The sequence below is a fragment of the Bos taurus genome, chromosome X, assembly GCF_002263795.3.
Source record: "Bos taurus isolate L1 Dominette 01449 registration number 42190680 breed Hereford chromosome X, ARS-UCD2.0, whole genome shotgun sequence".
Taxonomy (NCBI): domain Eukaryota; kingdom Metazoa; phylum Chordata; class Mammalia; order Artiodactyla; family Bovidae; genus Bos; species Bos taurus.
Window position 1 is genome coordinate 128,002,607 of NC_037357.1, and position 24,597 is coordinate 128,027,203.

Here is a 24,597-nt window from a genome sequence, read left to right on the forward strand (position 1 = left end):
AGATGGTGACTGCAGCCATGAAATTAAAAGATGCTTGCTCCTTGGAAGAAAAGCTATGACCAACCTAGAGAGCATATTAAAAAGCAGAGACATTACTTTGCCAACAAAGGTCCATCTTGTCAAAGCTATGGTTTTTCCAGTAGTCATGTATGGATGTGAGAGTTGGATTATAAAGAAAGCTGAGCACCAAAAAATTGATGCTTTTGAACTGTGGTGTTGGAGAAGACTCTTGAGAGTCCCTTGGACTGCAAGGAGATTCAACCAGTCAATCCTAAAGGAAATCAGTCCTGAATATTCACTAAAAGGACTGATGCTGAAGCGCCAATATTTTGGCCACCTGATGCAAAGAACTGACTCATTGGAAAAAACCCTGATGCTGGGAAAGATTGAAGGCGGGAGAATAAGGGGATGACAGAGGATGAGATGGTTGGATGGCATCACCAACTGGATGGACATGAGTTTGAGCAAGCTCAGGGAGTTGGTGATGGACAGGGAAGCCTGGCGTGCTGCAGTCTTTTGAGAACCTGTGTACTAAGCATTCTGTTAGGAGCTAGAGATGCAGCAGTAAACAGAACAGAGGCAGCCCAAACCTTCAGGGGACTTATGTCCCGTGGAGCAAGGACCACAGTAAAGTTTTAATTACCGTAGAATGTCTGAAAAATACTTCTGTTTGAAACTGGAATTTAGGGAATGACAAAGATTGTTCTAATTTTCCTTTAGAACAATTTAAAACAAGAGAACTTAACACCCTGACATCAGCAAAGAAGTCACTGATGGACTCCACACAGCTCTCCATCCTCTAGCAATCAAGTAGGCAGTCATTTGAGAAACCGAGGGTGAAGCAGGGTGACCGTGGCAAAGCAACTTAGCCAAATAAATTAATTCTACCCTCTGCTAGTTCACTTCCATTCCCATATGGTAATTTGTACTTACTCTGCTGTTTAAACATGGTAGCATGGCTGAAGATCAATTCTAGAATAAAAAGTCAATTTAGGAGTGGGAAGGAGGAAGTGGCAGAACTCTTGAAATACCTAGGCACAATCTCTTGGGATTCTCATCCCTTTTTGAGGGCTTGGAACATTCGAGGGCAGCTGGGAGGAGTGTTTTCCTATGAGTCAAAATGTCCCAGATTTATTTCTTTATTCTATTCATTCACTTCCTCTGCCACTTTTCCTGAACCTTTCTTGGGCTCTGTATTTTCCATGTCTTTAGTCCAATTCTAACTTGTTGTGGCAACCTGCTATTTCCATTACATGATTTGATTTGCTTAAATTATGGTCTGTGTTGTCACCTCTAGCCAGGGAGACCCATAGAAATTTCCTCTTAGCTTCTCTTCCTGAGCTTTTAGCAGGCAACAAGCTTGTGGGGTGATTTGACTTCATGATGTAAACAAGCTTGTTCAGTTGGAAACAGTAGTGCTCACATTTTTTACAAGAAAGAACCATTATGTGTGTTTGTATGTGTGTATGTGTGTATGAGAGAGAGACAGAGAGGGAGGGAGGGAGGGAGGGAGGGAGGGAGGGAGGAAGGGGAGAGAGGGAGACAGTCTGTCTTTCTTCTGGCTTCTGACTGACCTCTAGTTTTCTCTTTAAAAAATTACTTTGACTTGTGGCTTTAAACACCATCTATATGTTTAGGGTTCCAAATTTCAGCCAGGCCCTCTCCCCTGAATTCCAGACTTGTATTCGACTGTTAGCTTGCCCATATATACTTGGAATATCTGATAACTATTTCAAACTTAACGTGTCCAAAGCTGACCTCCCGACTAACCCCTCAGACCAGCTCCTCCTACAAGGCTTGCCTTCTCAGTTAATAGCAACTTTAACCTTCCAGTTGCTCAAGCCAAAGAATGTGGAATCACCCTTGACTTTTACCCTTCCTTCACAGCCAGCATCTGATCCATCATGAAATATGGTTAACCATATTTTCAAAATATATCCCAAATTTGGCCACTTTTCACCAGCTCTACTGCTACTTACTAAGTTGCCATGTATCTGTCACCTGGAGTATTGTGCTTGCCTCCTGCCTGCTCTCCCTGCTTCTGCACTTGTTGCCTGCTATCCTCCACTGACTAGCCAAAATGATGCTTTCACATGTATGTCAAAGCCCACCACTCCTCCTGTCTGAATGTTTCAATGGTCCCCCATCTTCTGGTCTCCTAATGCCATCTCTAACATCATCTTATGATTCTTCTACCTTACATTGCCACTCCTACAATATTCAGAGCACTACCCACCCCAGGGTCTTTGCACAGGCTGTTTCTTTTGCTTGCCAAACCATCACAGACATCTGCTTGGTTCATTTCCTCATCTCCAGGTTCTGTGTCAAAAGGCATCTTGCTAATGAGCCTTACTTAGACCATCTTGTTAATACTACACCTCGCTCCACCCAGCACTCCCAGACTCCCTTACTCTGCTCACTTTATCTTTTTTTCATAGCACCTAACATGTTAAAACCAACTACACAATTTACTTATCTGTCTCTCTTCCCTGAAGAGTAAGCCCACAAGAACTCTGATAGGTTCTCTCTGTAGCCTGAGCTTTTTCCACAAGAATCTCTTCATGGGGGCCATCACTCCGTGACCTCTGGCTCTTATGCCTCCTGGTGTTAAGATAATCCACTTGGAGGCTGGGTTCTGATGTGAATAGGTTACACTTACTGGAACCAAAGATGAATGTGTTATCTCTTCTAAGAATGTTTGCATATTAAACCTCAGGTTCAGTGATGGAACAAATAACCTTTTTCTCCTCATGAAAGGAGATGGTGAGTGGAGTGGGAGGGTTAGGGTGGACATAGAAAAGTTGGTTCTGTGGGGATTTTTTTTTTTTGAGGGATCTTAGTTCCCCAACCAGGAATCGAATCTGAGCCCTCAGCAGTGATAGCACTGAGTCAAAACCACTGGACCACCAGGGAATTCCTTGTTGTGTGGTTTTGTTGTGCCCTTTCATGCTATCTGTGAAATATTTACATAGACTGTTCGCATTTTATCAATTTCACTCCCTATTTTTTAGTGGAAGGTAAGGACATGGGGTCTGGATGGAGTTGGCAAGCTGTGACTATCACCTGTGTTTGGAAGCAAGATTTATTGGAGCATGGCCACAGTCATTTGTTCACGTATCGGGTGAGGCTGCTCTCCAATGGCAGAGTTGAGTTGTGACAGAGGCCATGTGCCCGCAGAGTCTCTAAAATTTACTATCTGGCCTACATAGAAAAAATTTGCCAACTCATGCTCTAGAAAAATCCTGCCAGCTGTGGAAGTGACCTAGAAGCTTGGAATTTAGCTCAACAGCTCAATTCAATACATCTTCACTAAATTGTATAGTGTACGAGGTACCAGAGTTGAAAGCAAAAGAAGGAGGCAAAGGGGAGATCTTTATGGAACTTCCAGCTACGATTCCCACTTTGATTCAAATTATTTTTTCCCAAAATTTTATCATGAATATTCAAAATACAAAAAAGTTTTAAAAAAACCAATACACCGCTAGATTCTATATTTACATTTTACTGTATTTGTTTTGACATCTATTTATCAACCCTCTATCCATCTGTCAATCCACCTTATTGGTATTACTACTACTACTATTACCTGGGTTCAATCCCTGGGTTGGGAAGATCCCCTAGAGAAGGGAACAGCTACCCACTCCAGTATTCTGGCCTGGAGAATTCCATGGACTGTATAGCCCATGGGGTCGCAAAGAGTTAGACACGACTGAGCAACTTTCATTTTCACTTTTTCCTCACCACTACTGTTACTGTTATTTTTTTGCTGCATTTAAAGTAAGTTGCAAACATTAGCAAACTTTATTTGTAGACACTTCAGAGTATGTAACTGAATATTAATTCAAATTAGCTTTTTATTTTAACTCCAACACTGTAATCTTGAAAGTAGCCTTCATTGGGCCAGAAGACATGGCATTATATGAGCTGAAAACTGAGAAAGGTTTTCAGGATAACTGGGTAAAAGTATCAGGGGAATCATTCACCTAAATTTCTCCATTTTCTTCGTTCAGAGATGAATCAGCCTTTCAGGGCTAAGAATGTTTTGCCTGTGGTGAATTCTAGGAAAGTTCAGTGGCTGAAAAGAGAGGGTCATAAGCTGTTCCTTTCTGGCACACTGCCAGAAACCCATGGGAAAGGCAGTTATGAGTTTCAGTGGTTGATCACATGTAGCGGTCTAGGTCAGAACCCTGGCTAATGGACCAGACTGTGTCCATGCAGATTGCTCTCATGAGGGTGGACATGGGAGTCAAGTGTACACATCATTCCTGGATATTTTTAATGTCCTCGACCATGAGCATATCTATGTCCTTCGTAAACAAATACTTATAAAATAATCAGTCGCTGACTTGGAGCCATTTCCTGGAGTCAGAGAGTCTGAATCCCTAATATGGAGTATTCCAGACATATTTGTCATTTAATGAACAGCAGTGACTGTGCTTTAAGGCAAATTACCGAAACCTGACCAATGTTGAAAAAAAGATTTTTTTAAGAAAGATTTTTTGAGTTGACTGCTTGAAGGAGAAAAAATGGCAAATGATGAAATGTCTAAGATGTCCATGTATTTCTATAAGGTATATTCTTGAGAAGCGTTTTGAATGAAAAAGGAAAAATGATCTCATAAAATACGTTGATAATGTGGGTGTCCTCAAAGACAGATAATGGTGCTACCTGGAATCATTTAGCAGCTGATGGCATATCTACACATTCATATATCCAGCTGCCTGCTCAGCATCGCTGACTGGATGGCAAATGACAGTGTGAAAAGTGCTCATAGCTCCATGTATGAAGTCACATTTCTCATTTCAAAAGCCGGCCCTGTTACAGTGAAATGTTACATGCTGCATATTCCATTTGTAAAAATTTGTGCTCCCCCCCACTGCCGCCACGCTTGTTTTTCCTCATTTTAAGTCTTCTAGCTTTTAAGGTCTACTCTTTTTTTTTTCTGTGCAACAGCCTACAAGTAGACTTCTCTGCCTTGCCCTGACAATGCATGCCTTTGAATTAGCTTCTCCCTGCGACTGACTTCTCAAAGTTAAGAAAGAAAGGGAGCTCTTCTGCCTGTTTCAGAGGTGGAGGGGATTCTGAGTCCCAGGGGAAGCCTGGAAAATGTGGTAAACTGAAAGCATCCTCAGGAGTATGGGAAGTCCAATATGGAAGCATGTAAAAATGTAGAGCGCATCCATCTTCTCCTGTTTTCTTGTATCAGGAAGCCATCCTTCTCAATGTCACGTGTAACTGAAGAAACTTTCAGGACCCCTGCGCTTCAGAGGTTACTGCTCTGCCCAGTGGGACACAACATTTCATCTCTCAAGTCTAGTTTAATACATTTTATCTTACTGGATGGCTGATTGCCTTGGTAGTAACATTTAGATGAACAGATTTGCTTTCTGAAAGGGTAAATATTTGTAGAAATTTTTTTTTTTACTCCAGAGAGCTTTGAAAATCCACCACATCTCTTTTCTTGCATTAAAGCATATTTTCCAGTTAACTATCATGACTAAACAAATAATCTGGAAACTGAGTGGCTTGAAACAACCATGTTTATCTGCTCACAAGTCTGTGGGTCTGGAAGTTGGGAAGAATGCAGTTAAGTGTTCATGTCTTACACATACAGAGTCAGCGATGGCAGCTGGGCCTGGAAGAGCCACTTCCCAGATGGCTTGTATATATATCTGGCGCCACAGTGTCCTTGGCCTCTGTCTCCTTCCTCACATGGTGTTTCTTCTTCCAAGACTACTCCTCCATGTGGTGTGGGCTTCTTCCAGAATGCTGGTCTCAGAGTCATCACTCCTTTTACAAGGCAACTGACTTCCAGAAGGCAGGAAGCAGAAGCTGCCAGGCTACTTCAGAGCCACACCTAGAACTGGCACTACCCCTTCCAGTGTATTCCATCAGTCAAAGCAGCCACAGGCCCTGCCTAGACTTAGGAGGAACAGAAGTAAACTCCACTTGTGATGGTGGGGTGTGTCAAGGTCACACTGAAAAGAAGATGTGTATGTGGGAGATACTGTTGGAACCATCTTAGGAAAATAGACTCTTCCAAAGGAGGAGAACCAATGACTGATCAACAATGTGTAATCGTGGTAACAATGTGTAGTCGTCATGCTCACCAGGTCAAACATCTCACCCGGATTTGAGAGGACAGACAGGCAAGGTTTCCTAGAGGGGGTGATGTGGAAACTGAGAGCTGAAAGATGAATGGCAATGAGCCAGATCAAGGAGAAAGAAAGTTCCAGGCAGAGGCACAGCAAGTCGACAAAAGAGTGAATGCACATTCGAGAGCCTTAAAAAGTTCAGCATAAAAAGGAAAGAGGGGCCACCTCTGTGTGTGTATGTTTATCCTTGAGTAAGTATCAGCATGCTGAGGCTGAGGCTGGGTTAAAGACATCACAGGATTTTCTCTTGAGGGCAAGGAAGGTTTTAGGCGGTTGGTTCATTTCCCTGCGACTTGGAGAATGGTTTGACTACCAGAGCAGATGGATGGTGGGAAGCACTGGACATATTTAAGAGATAATAGGAGCAGAATCCACAGGATTTCAAGGTGGACAAATGATGGCTTGGGTTTCAGGCTCAGGCAATTGGCTATGCGTTGAACTATTTGGTAGGGAATGCAGAAGTATTTACCAAGGACTGCCAAGTGCCTGACAGAGAGTCCCTACTTCTGTTTTCTTTGGAGACAGTTGCAAAGGTTAAGTATAATGAAGATAAGCAGCAAGATTATTTCATGGCACTTTTAATGTTCTTGTATATTATCTCATTTAGCTTTGACTCATTGAAGTAAGGCGGCGATTTGAGCCGCGCTGACGCTGACATATAAGTAATCTGGGGAAAAGCCCTTCCTCTACATGCCTATTAGAGCAGGTCTCTAAACTAGGCCTGCAGCCAAGTGTAGCCCACTACCTTGTTTTTAGAGCTTGTGAGCTTAACAATGGTTTTTACACTTTTAAGTGCTTGAAATAAAAAATCAAGAGAGGAGTAACACTTCATGATAAGTGAAAATTCCATGAAATTCAAATGTCAGCAGCCATAATTAAAGTCTTATTGAAACGCAGCCACACCCACTTATTTTACATGCTGTCTCTGGCTGGCTTGTTGCTACAAAGGCCAACTGCCTCAGCCGTCTCAGAGAACACGTGCAAAGTTGAAAATATTTACTATCCGGCACCTTCCTTCTTCAAAAGCAGGCAATGAGCTTTCTGCTGTTTACAGAATAGAAATCCTTTGAGGCTTCTGCAACTACGCATAGCCCTGTAAAGGCGGCAACTTAATGATGTAAGCAATAATTGAGCAGTGCTTAGGGCCTGCCCCGGAGAAGGCAATGGCACCCCACCCCAGTACTCTTGCCTGGAAAATCCCATGGACGGAGGAGCCTGGTGGGCTGCAGTCCGTGGGGTCGCTAAGAGTCGGACACGACTGAGAGACTTCACTTTCATGCATTGGAGAAGGAAATGGCAATCCACTCCAGTGTTCTTGCCTGGAGAATCCCAGGGACGGCAGAGCCTGGTGGGCTGCCTGCCGTCTATGGGGTCACACAGAGTCGGACACGATTGAAGCGACTTAGCAGCAGCAGCAGCAGTAGGGCCTGCCCAGCTCCTTTAATTCTCATCACAACCCCATCAGCTTGTACTGTATTATCGTCGCCACGCCCGTTTTACAATGGAGGCACTCGAGGCACAGAGAGGCTGAGCTACCTGCCCAAGGTCACACAAGGCCCAAGAAGTGATGGAGGTAGCCGACTCCAGGCAAAGACAAGTTTTCCGAGGAGGTCCAGTTGGGACCTTTGGCCTGAACACAGCACCTGCTAGGCCCATCCATGCCTCCTAGGGCCCAGAGCGCCTCTCTCCAGTGACCTTTCCCCGCCCGCCCATCACAAGGGCAGCGGAACAGGCTGGGGCGGAGCTGTGGCGAGGGGCGGGGCGAAGGGATCCTCGCGGCGGCGGACTGTCAATCAAGGAGTATCGCCCTTGCCCAGGGCCTCCGAGACCCGTGGACTCCCGCCTCCAGCCTCCCTGCGGCCACTGGCAGCGAAGCGCTGAGTCACTGTGAGGCAGCCGCGGGGCGCGCTCCGAGCCCGCCCTCTCCACGCCCCTCGCTGCAGCCGCCGAACAGGCTGCTATAGCCGCCCTTCACCGGGCTCGGGTACCTGGCGCCCGCGGGGCCGACGGGGCAGACCCCGCCCTCTCTGGCCCGCTTTAGACTCCCAGGGGTCTCCTAAGAGAAATGGCCAGAGATGCTTAAGTAGTCCTCTGCAGTTTGGTGCAAGTCGCAGACGACTTTTCTTTCTGCAGAGCACTAAGATCTGGTAAGTACCTCGTCAGTGGTGCACGTGCATAGAACTTAATTGGAGGAGTCTGGAAAGATCCAGAAATAGTTCAAATTGAGGGCGGGGGCTGGACGTAAAATACTTTCTAGATGCTCATAGGCGGAGGATTGAGTTCACTAAAGGTGGCAGCCCAGGGGAGGGCACATTTAGAGTGAGCCTTGATTGGCAGGGCTTCCCCGGTGGCTCAGAGGGTAAAGCGTCTGCCTGAAATGCAGGAGACCTGGGTTCGATCCCTGGGTCAGGAAGATCCCCTGGAGAAGGAAATGGCAACCCATTCCAGTACTCTTGCCTGGAAAACCCCATGGACAGAGGAGCCTGGTAGGGAGCCTGGTAGACTACAGTCCATGGGATCGCAAAGAGTCGGACAAGAGTCAGACACAGCTGAGCGACTTCACTTTCACTTTCACTTGACTGGCTGGAGGGTTTAGCCAGTGCTAAACCCTCTGAGTGCTCTGAGTAGCAGCAGTTTGCATTCTTAGAACACTGACTACACTCCTTTGCAGAATCTACACTGTTTTATGACTCCTATTCACAGGTGGAAAGCCTGAGGAACAGGGAGGTTTAACAGTTGGCCTCAGATCACACAGCTGATACGTGGTGAACCTGGGATGCAGACTCAGACTGTGTGGCTCCAGAGTCTGTGCTTCTTGCTAAAATATCTATCTTGGTTTGAGTGGGAAACTTTGAAGGAATGGATTATATGTCATTTGCAGAAGAGCTTTAGGGATTGCGTGTATTGTCTGCAAGCATTTGAAGTGGAAAATAGATTAATTATACTTGGTGTGAGACTCACAAAGAGGAAGCACTTTTGAATTGGGGGTCCTGAGTAGAATACAGATTGCATGGTCAAGGGCACCTCCTCCGTGAGTTTCCTGTGCTTTTCTGTGCTCTGGAAGACTTCAGAGAAAGCTTCAAATATTTCTTGCCACTTAAGTTGACCCTGAACTTCAGGGATAGATGAGTCTTTGAATTTGATGACCCTCAAAGATCCCTTTCAGTGCCAAGATCCTTGCACATTCAGATAAGAGATACCCAGATCTCTCTCAGCTCATGGTAGCAGCTCCCTTCTGGGGCAACGTGGGATAGAGGTAGGGGCAGAGATTTCAATCAGATGAGGCAGGTAAAGTGCTCATTAGAGGTTCTAAGTAAATGCCCAGCAGCTGTTATTACTAACTGTGGTCAACGGTGGTCCTAGGACTACACCAGATAACCATTGTAAATCGTTAGTAGGGTGCTGAGAACCTCCTTAGCACTCACAGGCGTCCACCATCATTAGTGGTGTTTGAAAGCAGAGTAAGCAATTAAAAAATTATAGCTGTTAATATTGGGCTGGCCAAAAAGTCCAAACAGTTCATTTGGGTTTTTCTGTAACATCTTGCAGAAAACCCCAAATGAACTTTTTGGCCATACAATATTTGGGGCGTGGTGGGGGGTGAACTTCCTATCCTATATTTTATAGTCCGTGGGTGGTCAGTCCCTCCTTGATGACGTCTCTGTTTTGTTGTCCCTTCTCTTATCCTGCATCCTCTACAGCTCAGCCTCAGAACACTTGCTTTTTAACCTTGGATACGATGTCCTCCAAGAAGGTTACCCTCTCAGTGCTCAGCCGGGAGCAGTCGGAAGGAGTTGGAGCACGAGTCCGCAGAAGCATCGGAAGACCCGAGGTATGCTGGTTGGATGGCTGTTTCATGCCTTTTTTTTTTTTTTTTTTTTTAGCAGAAGGAACTGGTGGGACCCTGAGGGTAAGCTTGGGAAGATAGGTCATGAGACAATCATGAGCTGCCCCGTGGGGTACCTTAGGAACCAACTCTAAACTTAGCATTTGGGGTCTCCTCGAGACCAGCCCCACCCCAAGGGGATTTCTGTACTGTGGATCCAGTGATCCTGACTGAAACGTCTGTGCTGCTCTCCGAACACCCACATCCTATCCTGAGTTGATCTGTCAGCCTCCAGGTGCACGTGCCCAGGCATACCTGCTAGATCCCCTAGGTTTACATGCCCACCAGTCAAAGCACCAGGGACAGATGCTGGGGCCCAATCCCAAATTCCTAGGAGAGAGAATCCCATTGCCTCCTCTTGGGTCAGGTCTGTACCCTGAGGCAGTCAGCCATTTGCCAGGCATTTTGAGTTCTTAGAGAGATGGCTGAGACTGGACTCTTTGGACCTCCTGATGGGGGGCTAAGTGGGGGCTTCCCTCAGAGAAGGTGATTGTCTCCCTCAGAGAAGGGGAGACACGGGACTTGGAGAAAAGAAAATCTTACGTGCAAAAAAAGGAAATGATGATTCTAATCCATGGAATACAGTGCCCAGCTCCAGATTCCAAAAGCAGAAGTTGAGGTATAATTGACATATAATAGTAGTTTCAGGTGAACAACACAATGCTTCAGTATTTGTATATATTGCAAAATGATCACAAGTCTAGTTAACACCTGTCACTGTAATATTTTTCTTGTCATGAGAACTTTTAAGATCTACTCTCTTAGCAACTTTCAAATATGTAATGCAGTATTAACTACAGTCACTGTGCTGTACATTTACCTCCCCATGACTCATTTATTTTATCACTGAAAGTTTGTACCTTTTGGCCCCTCTTTATCCACTTGTCACCCCGCCCCCCACACACACACACACGTCTGGCGATCTCCAATCTGTTCTCTGCATCCGTGAGCTTTTTTTTGTTGATTTTGAATTCCACATATAAATGAGATCATACAGTGTCTTTGTCTAACTTATTTCACTCAGCATAATGACCTCAAGGTCCACCCATGTTGTTGCACACAGCAAGATTTCATTCTTTTTTTATAGTAGAATAATATCCCATTGTATCCCATATACACCACATTTTCTTTATCCATTTATCTGTCATTGAACACTTAGGTTCTTTCCATGATTATCGTAAATGATGCAGCAATGAACGTGGCGATGCATACAGCTTTTCAAGTTAGCATTTTCATGTTCTTTGGATAAATACCCAGAAGTAGAATTGCTGGATGACATGGTAGTTATACTTTTAATTTTTTGTGGAACTGGCGTACTGTTCTCCATAGTGGCTGTACCAATTTGCATTCTAACCAGTAGTGTAGTAGGGTTCCCCTTTCTCCACATCCTCACTAACACTTGTCATTTCTTGTTTTTTTTTTTTTTTTTAATAATAGCCATCCTGATAGGTGTGAGGTGATATCTCCGTGTGGTTTTGATTTGCATTTTACTACTTAGTGATGTTGAGCATCTCTCCAAAATATTTTTTGAATAAAGGAGAAGTATATTAGGGAAATGGATTATTTTTGAAAAGTGAGGCTGGTTTGTTCCTCTTCTTAAATTCTGCTCTAATATTCTCATACTCTTCCCACCATTAGCTTCCTGTTCATCTGAGAATGTCTTCTGAGGTCAGTCAGATTTTGGTTTTCAAAGGGATACAGGCAAACAAGATTATTCTAAGGACTAAATGCACAGTGGATGTTGGGAAGGTGCAGATGGATGTGGTGTCATATTCTTCTAGGCCACATTGCCAGCAGAAGAATTCAAACACCTGTCAGTAAACCCAGTATTGTATGTTCAGGGTAGCTAATACTTTAATTACTCCATCAGAAACACATCTGCTGAGGGGTTCTTAATTTTTCTGGTCTTATGAACCCCTTTGGGAGTCTGCTGAAATCCATCAGTTCACTCTCAGAATGTTGTTTTATAAATTTCCTTCTCAGAATAATGTTTTTAAAATGTATAAAATACATGGGATTACACACAAAGGAAAATCTTTGTATTGAAATATAGTTAGTAAAATATTGCAAAAACAAATTTGTAATTAGTAACTTAAATAACTCTAGTAACATTCAGTAAGAAGATGTAGTGGCACTTCTCATAACTACTTAATTTCAAAGCTTTGAGGAGCATGAACATAGTTCAGTACCTGCAGCAACTGTGATGTGATATGAAAAGAGCTTTGATTTCTATTGGTGACAAAGTCACAGGTCCTGGTAATTTACTGTGATTCTTTGACTGCATTCATAATTAAAGGAAATGTTACATTTCAGTCTGGAGATGGATGGTGGTGACTTGTTGCACAGCAGTGTGAGCGTACTTAATGCCACTGAACTATATGCTTTAAAATGGTTAAAATGGTAAATTTCATGTTATGTTTGTTTTACTACAAAAAAAAAATTCAGAAGAAGAAAAAATTTAGTTGGAAGTTAGTAAAAATAATGATGTGTTTTTTGTTCCCAGCCAAGTTTACAGTCACCCTGAATTCTATCTATAGATAGAGATATATAAAATATAGAATTTACCCAGTTAAAAGTCCCTGGCTGAAAAACCTGTGCTATAGAGACCCCTACATTCTACTAATTCAGAGGGTCTACCATGCCCCAGGTGTGTCTCTACTCTAAGGGAAAACGTGAATAGGAATCATTCCTAGTGCCACATGGCATCCGGTCCCATCACTTCATGGGAAATAGATGGGGAAACAATGGAAACAGTGTCGGACTTAATTTTTTGGGCTCCAAAATGACTGCAGATGGTGACTGCAGCCATGAAATTAAAAGATGCTTGCTCCTTGGAAGGAAAGTTATGACCAACCTAGATAGCATATTCAAAAGCAGAGACATTACTTTGTCAACAAAGGTCTGTCTAGTGAAGGCTATGGTTTTTCCTGTGGTCATGTATGGATGTGAGAGTTGGACTGTGAAGAAGGCTGAACACCGAAGAATTGATGCTTTTGAACTGTGGTGTTGGAGAAGACTCTTGAGAGCCCCTTGGACTGCAAGGAGATCCAACCAGTCCATTCTGAAGGAGATCAGCCCTGGGATTTCTTTGGAAGGAATGATGCTAAAGCTGAAACTCCAGTATTTTTGGCCACCTCATGCGAAGAGTTGACTCATTGGAAAAGACTGTTATGCTGGGAGGGATTGGGGGCAGGAGGAGAAGGGAATGACAGAGCATGAGATGGCTGGATGGCATCACCGACTCGATTGACGTGAGTCTCAGTGAACTCCGGGAGTTGGTGATGGACAGGGAGGCCTGGCGTGCTGCGATTCATGGGGTCGCAAAGAGTCGGACATGACTGAGCGACTGAACTGAACTGAACTGAAGACAGAGAATGTTTTCTTTTACCTCTGTTTAGTTATATGTTTTAGTTGTACAGTGTAAACAATTTTGTGTCCTTACTTTTTCATTTAACAGGGTAGCCAAGCACCTCCCACATTCTTATAAATTCTTCATAAATACCATTTAAGTAGTTATGACATACTCCAGTGAAAGAGCATACCATTATTCCCATTATTCTCTTATTCTTAGCCCAACTTTTTTACTTTTTGTTTAAATATTTGAAAAATTTTTATTGACATATAGTTGACTTACAATGTTGTGTTAATTACTCTTATACAGCAAAGTGATTCAGTTATAATATATATATATATATATATATATACATTCTTTTTAAAATATTCTTTTCCATTATGGTTTATCATAGGGTATTGAATATAGTTCCCTGTGCTCTACAGGAGACCCTTGTTGTTTATGCATCCTATATGTAGAAGCTTATATCTGCTAACCCCAACCTCCTCCTCCATTTCTCCCCCAACCCATTCTCTGTCAGCAGCCACCAGTCTGTTCTCAGTGTACATGATTCTGTTTTTGTTTTGTAGATAAGTTCATTTGTGTCATATTTTAGATTCCACATGCAAGTGATACCATACAGTGTTTTTCTTTCTGACTTATTTCACTTAGTATAATTATCTCTAGGTCCATCCATGTTGTTGCAAGTGGCATTATTTCATTCTTTTTTTTAATGGTTGAGTAATACTCCATTGTATGTGTGTGTGTGTGTGTGTGTGTGTGTCTGTACCACATCTTCTTTATCCATTTCTCTGTTGATGGATATTTAGGTTGTTTCCATGTCTTGGCTATTGTGAATAGTGCTACAATGAACATAGGGGTGCTACAATGAACATAGGGATGCATGTATCTTTTTGGACTGTAGTTTTGTCCAGATATATTCCTAGGAGATTGCTGGATTGTATGTTAGCTCTATCTTTGGTTTTCTAAGGAACCTCCACACTGTTCTCCATAGTGACTGTATCAATTTACATTCCCTCAAACAGTGTAGGAGGGTTCCCTTTTCTCTACACCCTCTCCAGTATTTATTATTTTGTAGACATTTTGCTGATGAAGGCTCTACTTCTAAACATTTAGATTGTTACCATACTTGTTAGCACTCTACACACTGCCAACTTGCCAAAAGATGGATCCCAGCCCTCCCATCAGAAGAGAGGAAAACATCACTCTCACTTCAAGGTGGTTACTTTTCAAACTTTTTGCACCAAGACTGTATCAGTGGAAAATAAAATCTCATAAAAAAACTAGAGCACAGAGCTATTGTAGGGTAGAATTTACAACAGTGTTTAACATTAGTGGCTCTAGGTGACACATTCCTTGTTGCTGTAAATATAGAGGTAGAGGAGTTTATAATGTTGTTTTGGTGATGAATGGTGAACAAGAGATGTAACTGGGCCAACTGGTACCATCCATTATACTGTATATGGACAGTGTAGCCAGGCTATAATTGGAATGATTGCATATCATGATGTTGGCAGGTGTGCTCCCAACAGGAAGGAAACCCATCACTCATCTGCATTTGCTTCTATGCCCCACTCCTTTTTCAGCCAGGCAGTCCTTTCTGCTGTGATTTTCCTTGGGCCACTCTCATGCAGGCATACCTCAGGGATGTTGGGGGTTCAATTCCACACCATTGCAATAAAGCAAATATTGCAATCAAGTAGTTCACACAATTATCTCGGTTTCTCAGTGCCTATAGAAATTACTTATGTTTATACACACTTAGTCTACAAGTATGCAGTAGTATTGTGTCTTAAAAAATGTACATACTTCTTTGGACTGCAAGGAGATCCAACCAGTCAATCCTAAAGGAAATCAGTCCTGAATATTCATTGGAGGGACTGATGCTGGAGCTACAATATTTTGGCCACCTGATGCGAAGAACTGACTCATTGGAAAAGACCCTGATGCTGGGAAGGATTGAAGGCAGAAGGAGAAGGGGACAACAGAGGATGAGGTGGTTGGATGGCATCACCAACTCTATAGACATGAGTCTGAGCAAGTTCTGGGAGTTGATGATGGGCAGGGAAGCCTGGTGGGCTGCCATCTGTGGGGCCACACAGAGTTGGACATGACTGAACCGACTTAGCAGCAGCAGCAGCAGCAGCAAGTGACTTAGCAGCAGCAGCTAGCGACTGAACTGAACTGAAAAAAATGCTAATGGTCACCTGAGCCTTCAGTGAGTTGTAGTGGTAAGATCTTCTGAGAACTTCCAGATGTTCAAGCTGGATTTAGAAAAGGCAGAGGAACCAGAGATCAAATTGCCAACATCCGTTGGATCATCGAAAAAGCAAGAGAGTTCCAGAAAAATATCTACTTCTGCTTTATTGACTATGTCAAAGCTTTTGACTGTGTGGATCACCATAAATTCTGGAAAATTCTTAAAAAGATGGGAATACCAGACCACCTTACCTGCCTCTTGAGAAATCTGTGTTCAGATCAAGAAGCAACAGTTAGAACCAGACATTGAACAACAGACTGGTTTCAGATTGGGAAAGGGGCACGTCAAGGCTATATATTGTCACCTTGCTTATTTACCTTATATGCAGAGTATGTCATGCAAAATGCCAGGCTGGATGAAGCACAAGCTGGAATCAAGATTGCCAGGAGAAATATCAACAACCTCATGTATGCAGATGACACCACCCTTATGGCAGAAAGCAAAGAACTAAAGAGCCTCTTGATGAAAGTGAAAGAGGAGAGTGAAAAAGTTGGCTTAAAACTCAACATTCAAAAAACTAAGATCATGGCATCTGGTCCCATCACTTCATCGGAAATAGATGGGGAAACAATAGAAACAGTGAGAGACTTGTATTTTCTTGGGCTCCAAAATCACTGCAGATGGTGACTGTAGCCGTGAAATTAAAAGATGCTTGGTCCCTGGAAGAAAAGCTATGACCAACCTAGACAGCATTATTAAAAAGCAGAGACATTACTTTGCCAACAAAGGTCCATCTAGTCAAAGCTATGGTTTTTCCCGTGGTCATTTATGGATGTGAGAGTTGGACCATAGAGAAAGCTGAGTGCTGAAGAATCAATGCTTTTGAACTGTGGTGTTGAAGAATCTTGAGAGTCCTTTGGACTGCAGGGAGATCAAACCAGTCAATCCTGAAGGAAATCAGTACTGAATACTCATTGGAAGGACTGATGCTGAGACTGCAATATTTTGGCCACCTGATGTGAAGAACTGACTCATTGGAAAAGACCCTGATGCTGAGAAAGATTTGAAGTCAGGAGGAGAATGGGACAACAGAGGATGAGATGGTTGGATGGATCACCAACTGGATGGACATGAGTTTGAGTAAGCTCCGGGAGTTGGTGATAGGGAAGCCTGGTGTGTTACAGTCCATGGGGTTGCAAAGAGTCGGACACGACCAAGTCACTGAACTGAGTGGTAAGATGGTGTGGAAAACACCGAAAGAACTTTTTGGCCAACCCAATACTTTGTAAACTGTTGGCCAAAAGCTTATTGATAAAAATATACTGGTGAAATGTTCATTGCAGCACTGTTTACAATAGCCAGGACATGAAAGCAACCTAGATGTCCATCGACAGACGAATGGATAAGAAAGCTGTGGTACATACACACAATGGAATATTACTCAGCCATTAAAAAGAATGTATTTGAATCAGTTCTAATGAGGTGGATGAAACTGGAGCCTATTATAGAGTGAAGTAAGTCAGAAAGAAAAACACCAATACAGTATATTAACACATATATATGGAATTTGGAAAGACGGTAACAATGACCCTATATGCGAGACAGCAAAAGAGACACAGATGTAAAGAAGACTTTTGGACTCTGTGGGAGTAGGCGAGGGTGGGATGATTTGAGAGAATAGCATTGAAACATGTATATTATCATATGTGAAATAGATTGCCAGTCCAGGTTCAATGCATGAGACCGGGCGCTCAGGGCTGGTGCACTTGGATGACCCTGAGGGATGGGATAGGGAGGGAGGTGGGGGGGACGGTTCAGGATGGGGAACACATGTACACCCATGGCTGATTCATGTGAATGTATGGCAAAAACCACCACAATATTGTAAAGTAATTAGCCTCCAATTAAAATAAATAAAAATAAGTAAATAAAACCCAAAAAATATACTGGTGATATGAATGTCTGCAAAGAAAATCCAGCAGAAGCTACAGATAAATTATTAAAATCAATAAGAGCTTAGCAGTGTTCAAAATCACCTTTCTAGTCACACTTCTTTTTAAATTTTTTTTATTTTTCGCCATGCCATATGGCATGTAGGATCTTAGTTTACGACAAGGAATTGAACCTGTGTCTCCTGTGGTAGAAGCGTGAACTCTTAAACACTAGACCCCAGGGAAGTCCTTCCATTCACATTTTTGATCCCTAGCAGCAGACTGTTAAAAAATACTCATTTTTTCATACTTTTTATAGGGACAGATGGTAGTGTGTGATCATTTCACAGTATTTACAAATATCAAATCATTACCTTGTACATCTAAAACTAATATGTCAATTATATCTCAAATATATTATTTATAACACCATAAAATGCATGTTAGTTGAAAAAAGTTTCATATATGCAAAATCTGTATGGAGAAAATTATAAATCCCATTGAAAGACATTTCCAAAACCTAAATAAATGGAAGTAACCATGTTTATGAATAGGAAAACTCAATACTACATAAATATCATTTCTCCCCAAATTGATCCATACATTCAAAGCAGTTCCAACCAAAAGTCCAACATTTTTGTTTGTAGATGTTTTCTAAAATTTGTATAGAATAGCAAATGGCCAAGGATAACCAAGGTGACCATAAAGATATGCTGATGACAGCCAGCTCTGCTTTTGCCTCTCACATGGGCTCAAGATCTATCTTCATTTGCTGTCTAGTTTTTGCACAGTATACTAGACACTGAATATTCATAGTACTGTTTATATATATATATATATATATATATATCATTTATATACATATCTCAAACTCAGCGTGACCTAGAATGAAGTCACCATGCCTACTTCAAGGCTCCTTCTGTTATGTTTCTTGTATTTCTGGATGGCCTTACCACCCTCCCAGGCCCCAAAGCTAGAAAGTTGGAAGTGATCTAATGCTCTTCTTTTTTCCCATTCTCCATCACTACTGCCATTGCCTTAGACCTGGCCTTCGTTGTTGCCCAGACTGTTGAAAACTGAAAGTGAAAGTTGCTCAGTCATGTCTGACTCTTTGAGACCCCATGGACTATGCAGCCCATGGAATTCTCCAGGCCAGAATACTGGAGTGGGTAGCCTATCCCTTCTGTAGCGGATCTTCCTGACCCAGGAATTGAACTGGGGGTCTTTTGCATTGCAGGCGAATTCTTTACCAACTGAGCTAGACTGTTGAAAGCACCTTCTAAATACTCTTTGCCTCCCATCTCTTTCTTTTCCAGACCATCTTCCACATATATGCTAGAATGCTCTTTCTCGATCTTATCATCTCAACCTGATTAAACCCACCACCTTCAGGATAAAACCCAAACTCCTTTATGATTTGACCTCTGTCCTCAGCCCATCTCTCACCATAGTTCCATGTGCATTTTTTTGCTTCACAAGAGTAGTTTCCTCACAGGTTTTCAGTCTTACAAAGCTGCTTCTCTGCTCTTTTATTTAGAATATTCCTCTTTCTCCTGCTTCTTCTTGATTAACTTCTACATATATATACTTCAAGACTCAGCTCAAGTAACACCTCCCTGGTTGAACCTGCCCTAATGTCTCCCCATTCTCCTATATGCTAACTTCGTCCAGAGCATTTATCATCATAGCACAGTAACTGATGTTCTAGTGTGTTCCCCCATGAGATTATGAATCTTTTTGGACTGTATCTTGTTTGTGCTTGACTACTTAGATCTTAGACGATCATGAATCATTTGTCCACTTCTCATAAAATGTCAACTGATTAACTTAGTGACTGTGTGTGTGTGTGTGTGTATAAGGAGTTCTTTCCTGAAAGCATTTTGTATTGCAAAAAATTGCTTATTAGCCAAGTCGTTTTTAATGAGATTCATTAGATCTGTTTATGAATATAGCCCCAAGTAGTGTGACTTAAAAGGCACATCTAATCTGCTGGGTTTTATTTTTATTTCAGTTAAAAAATCTGGATCCATTTTTACTATTTGATGAATTTAAAGGCGGTAGACCAGGTGGATTTCCTGATCACCCACACCGAGGTTTTGAAACAGTAAGTAAAACAATTTGACTGCAAAAGTGTGTATTTTAAAATTTACCTCTGTTCTTTAATACTCTCTTTTAATAGAAAATTAGAATTTAGAAGCAATAAATAATAGGCCATAGTTAATTTATAAGTTCCTGGCTATAGACTGGCTGTTAGTAGAATTTTATTAATAATATCTGTTTTATATTGTCCATGCAATTCTCCAGGCAAGGATACTGGAGTGAGTTGCCATTCCCTTCTCCAGGGAATCTTCCTGACACATGTATTGCAGGGAAAATGTAGGGACAGTTCCTAACAAAGTTTAGTCACGTCCTCCCTGAGGAAAACAGACCAGGGCTTAGTGTGTTTATCAAATCCATTACTGAATGAATAAATATTTATTGTTGTGTGGTGACATGAAGCCATGGTTCAGGTCATCTTTTGTATGTTAGGGTGTGTGTGTGTGTATGTATTAGGGAGAGAGGACAGAGGCAGAGGGAGAGAAGCTAAGGAAGAATGAGGCATGACCGCTGCTTGAAAGTGAAAGTCACTCAGTTATGTCCGACTCTTTGCGACCCCATGGACTATACAGTCCATGGAATTCTTCAGGCCAGAATACTGGAGTGGGTAGCCATTCCCTTCTTCAAGGAATCTTCCCAACCCAGGGATTGAACCAGGTCTCCCACATTGCAGGCAGAATGTTTACCAGCTGAGCCACCAGGGAAGCTTACATGTAGGATGTTGTCTAGTTAAGGAGGTGAAAGATGAACAGGTAAAGAGTTAACCACTGCAATGTGAAAATAGAATAAACCTAGAAGCTTCTGAAAACAGTATGAAGGATTAAGATCATTGGATGGATTTCCCTTCCTCACAGCCATTTGCCTTCCTCTTCTCTTCCCTGTGATCACTTCAGGGCCACTGTGCCTTGCTTTACAGCAAAAATGGAAACCATGCCTTCCTCCTCCCCTACATGCATGCTGAGTTCTGACCCAGATCCCAGAGCAGGTCTCCCTGCTGTGCTCTTCTGCTTCTGGTATCAAGACATTCTCAACACCCCATCCCACAGCTCCAGCTGCCATTTTACTAATCCTTCAAGATCGTTTCAGATCTTACCATCTCCTTCATATCGTCCAGACAGTCCCAAGAGGATACCCTTTCTCCTTCATTTGGCCTCCATAGCATTAGATTTTTTCCAGTCTCATACATGTTAGATATTTATGGTGGCCTTGATCATATTCCACTTGTATTAAAATGAATTTTCTGAACCTCCCTCCCACACCCAAGAGGACTGTAAGTTTCTTTATCTCATATCATCCCGCCCATCTCCATGTTCTCCTGGTGGAGATTCTGTCTTGCTTGGCTGAATTTAATTGAATAATAAAAAGATGGATTTTGCTAAAGATGATAAATATATTAAATAAAATGAATGATGAAACCCATCACTTTCTTATCCATTATTGAAAGGAGATTTAATTTCCTTTCTAAATGACAGTTTATAAGTTGTAAGGCGCTCAATGTTAAACTACTCTGGGAAAGGGTTCAGTGGTAGAATATTGGTATTTGACTCTTCTGAGTAAGAATTTTCCATAAAAGCGTATTTGTTATTACAGGCAGTCCTCATCATCTGTGGATTCTGGATCAGCGAATTCACCTACTCCTAAATTTATTTATAGCTGTGGTGCTCACACCATCATTTGTGGGTATGCACGTGCTCCCAGCTGAGGGTGAACAAGGCAACACTCTGCCTTCTTGCTTTAACTCTCCTACTGCAAACAAGTGTCCTTCCTGAGGCCAATTTAGTGCCACATTTTGTGCTTTTTGTTGGTGACCTTGCTGTTTTAAATGCCCCCAGGCATAGTGAAGTGCTGTTCAGTGTTCCTAAGCGCAGGCTGTAAGGTGCCTTTTGGAGAAAGTATGTGTTGGAGAAGCTTCCTCAGGCCTGAGATGTAGTGCTGTTGGCCCTGAGTTCAGTGTTAATCAGTCAACAATGTATAGTCAATAAGGTGTCTTTAAACAGAAGCACACGTAACAGAAGGTTATGTATTGATTCTTGGTTGTGACTGGAGGCTTGCGGGAACCTAACCTTGTATTTTCCCCAGAGCAATGGTTCAGTGTTGGCTCACTCTGTGATCACGGCAACTTAATAGAATATCACTTCAGTTCAGTTCAGTTGCTCAGTCGTGTCTGACTCTGCAACCCCATGGGCTGCAGCATTCCAGGCCTCCCTGTCCATTGCCAACTCCCGGAGTTTACTCAAGCTCATGTCCATTGAGTCAGTGATGCCATCCAACCATCTCATGCTCTGTTGTCCCCTTCTCCTCCTGCCCTCAATCTTTCCCAGCATCAGGGTCTTTTCCAATGAGTCAGTTCTTTACATCAGGTGGCCAAAGTATTGGAGTTTCAGCTTCAGCATCTGTCCTTCCAGTGAATATTCAGGACTGATTTCCTTTAGGATTCACTGGTTGGATCTCCTTGCAGTCCAAGGGACTCTCAAGAGTCTTCTCCAACACCACAGTTCAAAAGCATCAATTCTTTGGTGCTTAGCTTTCTTTATAGTCCAACTCTCACGTCCATACATGACCACTGAAAAAATCATAGCTTTGACTAGACGGACCTTTGTTGGCAAGTAATATCTCTGCTTTTTAATATGCTGTCTAGGTTGCTCATACCTTTTCTTCCAAGGAGCAAGCATCTTTTAATTTCATGGCTGCAGTCACCATCTGCAGTGATTTTGGAGCCCAAGAAAACAAAGTCTCTCACTGGTTCGCACTGTTTCCCCATCTATTTGCCGTGAAGTGATGGGACCAGATGCCATGATCTTAGTTTTCTGAATGTTGAGTTTTAAGCCAACTTTTTCACTGTCTTCTTTCATCAAGAGGCTCTTTAGTTCTTCTTTACTTCCTGGTGTCATCTGCATATCTGAGGTTATTGATATTTCTCCTGGCAATCTTGATTCCAGCTTGTGCTTCATCCAGCCCAGTGTTTCTCACGATGTACTCTGCATGTATTTTTTTTTTTTTGATGAAAAAGATTCATTTATGTAACGTATCTACAGTTTACAGAGGGCTTTCATTTACACGATCTTCTTTTACTCTCAGAACGATTTGCAAGGTAGAACACTTGTAACATTTCACAAGTAAGGAACTGCTGCCTAGAAACAACGCTATCACCTGTGGCCATACTTCGTTTGTGGGTTCTGGGAACACCACCTTCTTCAGCCGATTTTTCCCTCCTCCTCTCTTTTTTTTCTCTCTTGGGAAAGGCTTTTTCTTTGGTGAAAGTGAAAGTGTTCAGTTGCTCAGTCGCATCCGACTCAGGTACCCCCATGGAAATCTCCAGGCAAGAAACTGGAGTGGGTACCTCCCCTTAAAATAAATGCTAACGGGCCTTTCCTCTTCTCCTGCTGGTACCCTCTCATTAGGTGGCCTCATCCACTCTCATGTTTAGCCATTACACGTAACTGACAGCTGCCAAATCTACAATGCAGAGTCCGGAATCCTCCACGGAGCACTTGACCTATACACACAACTTCTGCTTCATGGCCAAGGCCTGCAGAGGCGGCCAGTAGGGACTGTGAGGAGGGAGGAGGCTGGTGTTCAGCTGAGGGACAGGACTGCAAAAGCCACTGGAGCTCGGAGGTGTGCAAATCCTAAATACTCGGCATGACTTTATAGCATGTTGATTTTTGATTCCTAAGCTAAGGCTTTTATACATGGTCCTAATCTCACATTGCCTCAATCCTTTCTTTGAAAGTGAGAGAAGTTTAAAATATGAATCTGAACAATATAACAATCTTGTATGGTATGAGCCAAGTATTATCAGTCTAATTCTACCATTCACTCACTCACTCACCTGATTTGTTCAAACATTTATCGAGCGCTTTTCAATTGCCAGGGGTGGTGCAAGGTGCTGGGCTTAACAATGATTAAGACAAAGTCCCTCAAGGAGCTCACAGTCTAATGGTAAACTATTGAGTAAACCGAGGCACAGAGTGATAATGACTTACCCGATGAGGTAGAAAGAGCGAGGTGCTTGGGAACGTGGGACTAGAGCTGGAGAGAGGGCAGGGGACCACTGACTGATCGTAAATAAACCCCTCTGGTTGAAGAGCAAGACTGCATACAGAAACATATTACGAAATCTTGCAAAAAAGGTTAATAGTTTCAACTGTCACCATGACTGCATTCATGTCTTGCAAGGAATTCAGTCATGAGCTGATGGCATCTCTACACTTGTCCCCAAAGCTTGGGGCACGTCACCAGTCTACTTGGACACAGTGACTCTGTAAGGAGCCTAAAGTCCAATTTTAGCACTGGGAAACCATACTGAAATACTTACATTAAATCCACAAACTTTAACTGCACACAGTTTTATGATACGTCTACATGTAGAAGTTAGGGAAAAAACTCTCCTCAGAGTTGGACTGTAAAGAAAGCTGAGTGCCGAAGAATTGATGCTTTTGAACTGTGGTGTTGGAGAAGACTCTTGCGAGTCCCTTGGACTGCAAGGAGATCCAACCAGTCCATCCTAAAAGAGATCAGTCCTGGGTGTTCTTTGGAAGGACTGATGCTGAAGCTGAAACTCCAGTACTTTGGCCACCTCATGCGAAGAGTTGACTCATTGGAAAAGACTCTGATGCTGGGAGGGATTGGGGGCAGGAGGAGAAGGGGACGACAGAGGATGAGATGGCTGGATGGCATCACCGACTCCATGGACGTGGGTTTGGGTGAACTCCGGGAGTTGGTGATGGACAGGGAGGCCTGGCATGCTGTGATTCATGGGGTCACAAAGAGTCGGACACGACTGAGCAACTGAACTGAACTGACTGACTGAACCCTCATTCAGAGGATTCTAATAAGGCATAGATACCATGGAAATTAGAGAATATGTTTACATTATTTTGGCTGTACAGGGTGAACAGTCTCACTCAGACATATTTCACAAGTGATATAGACATTATACAAATATGTACAAAGATGTCAGGTTCATGTGCACA

General features: G+C 42.7%; 1 protein-coding gene across 4 annotated transcripts in view; it reads left to right on the forward strand.

The window, feature by feature from the left end:
• Positions 1–8,030: 8,030 nt before the first annotated feature.
• The window catches only part of PIR (pirin), a 98,110-nt gene continuing 81,543 nt past the window's right edge, over positions 8,031–24,597 (forward strand). For 2 of the 4 annotated variants that reach the window (XM_010822204.2, XM_059883586.1), the window contains exons 1-3: positions 8,083–8,302; positions 9,857–9,987; positions 19,536–19,628. In XM_010822204.2, the coding sequence (XP_010820506.1) occupies positions 9,895–9,987; positions 19,536–19,628 (186 nt within the window). In that variant the 5' untranslated portion in view covers positions 8,083–8,302; positions 9,857–9,894. 4 annotated transcript variants of the gene reach the window in all.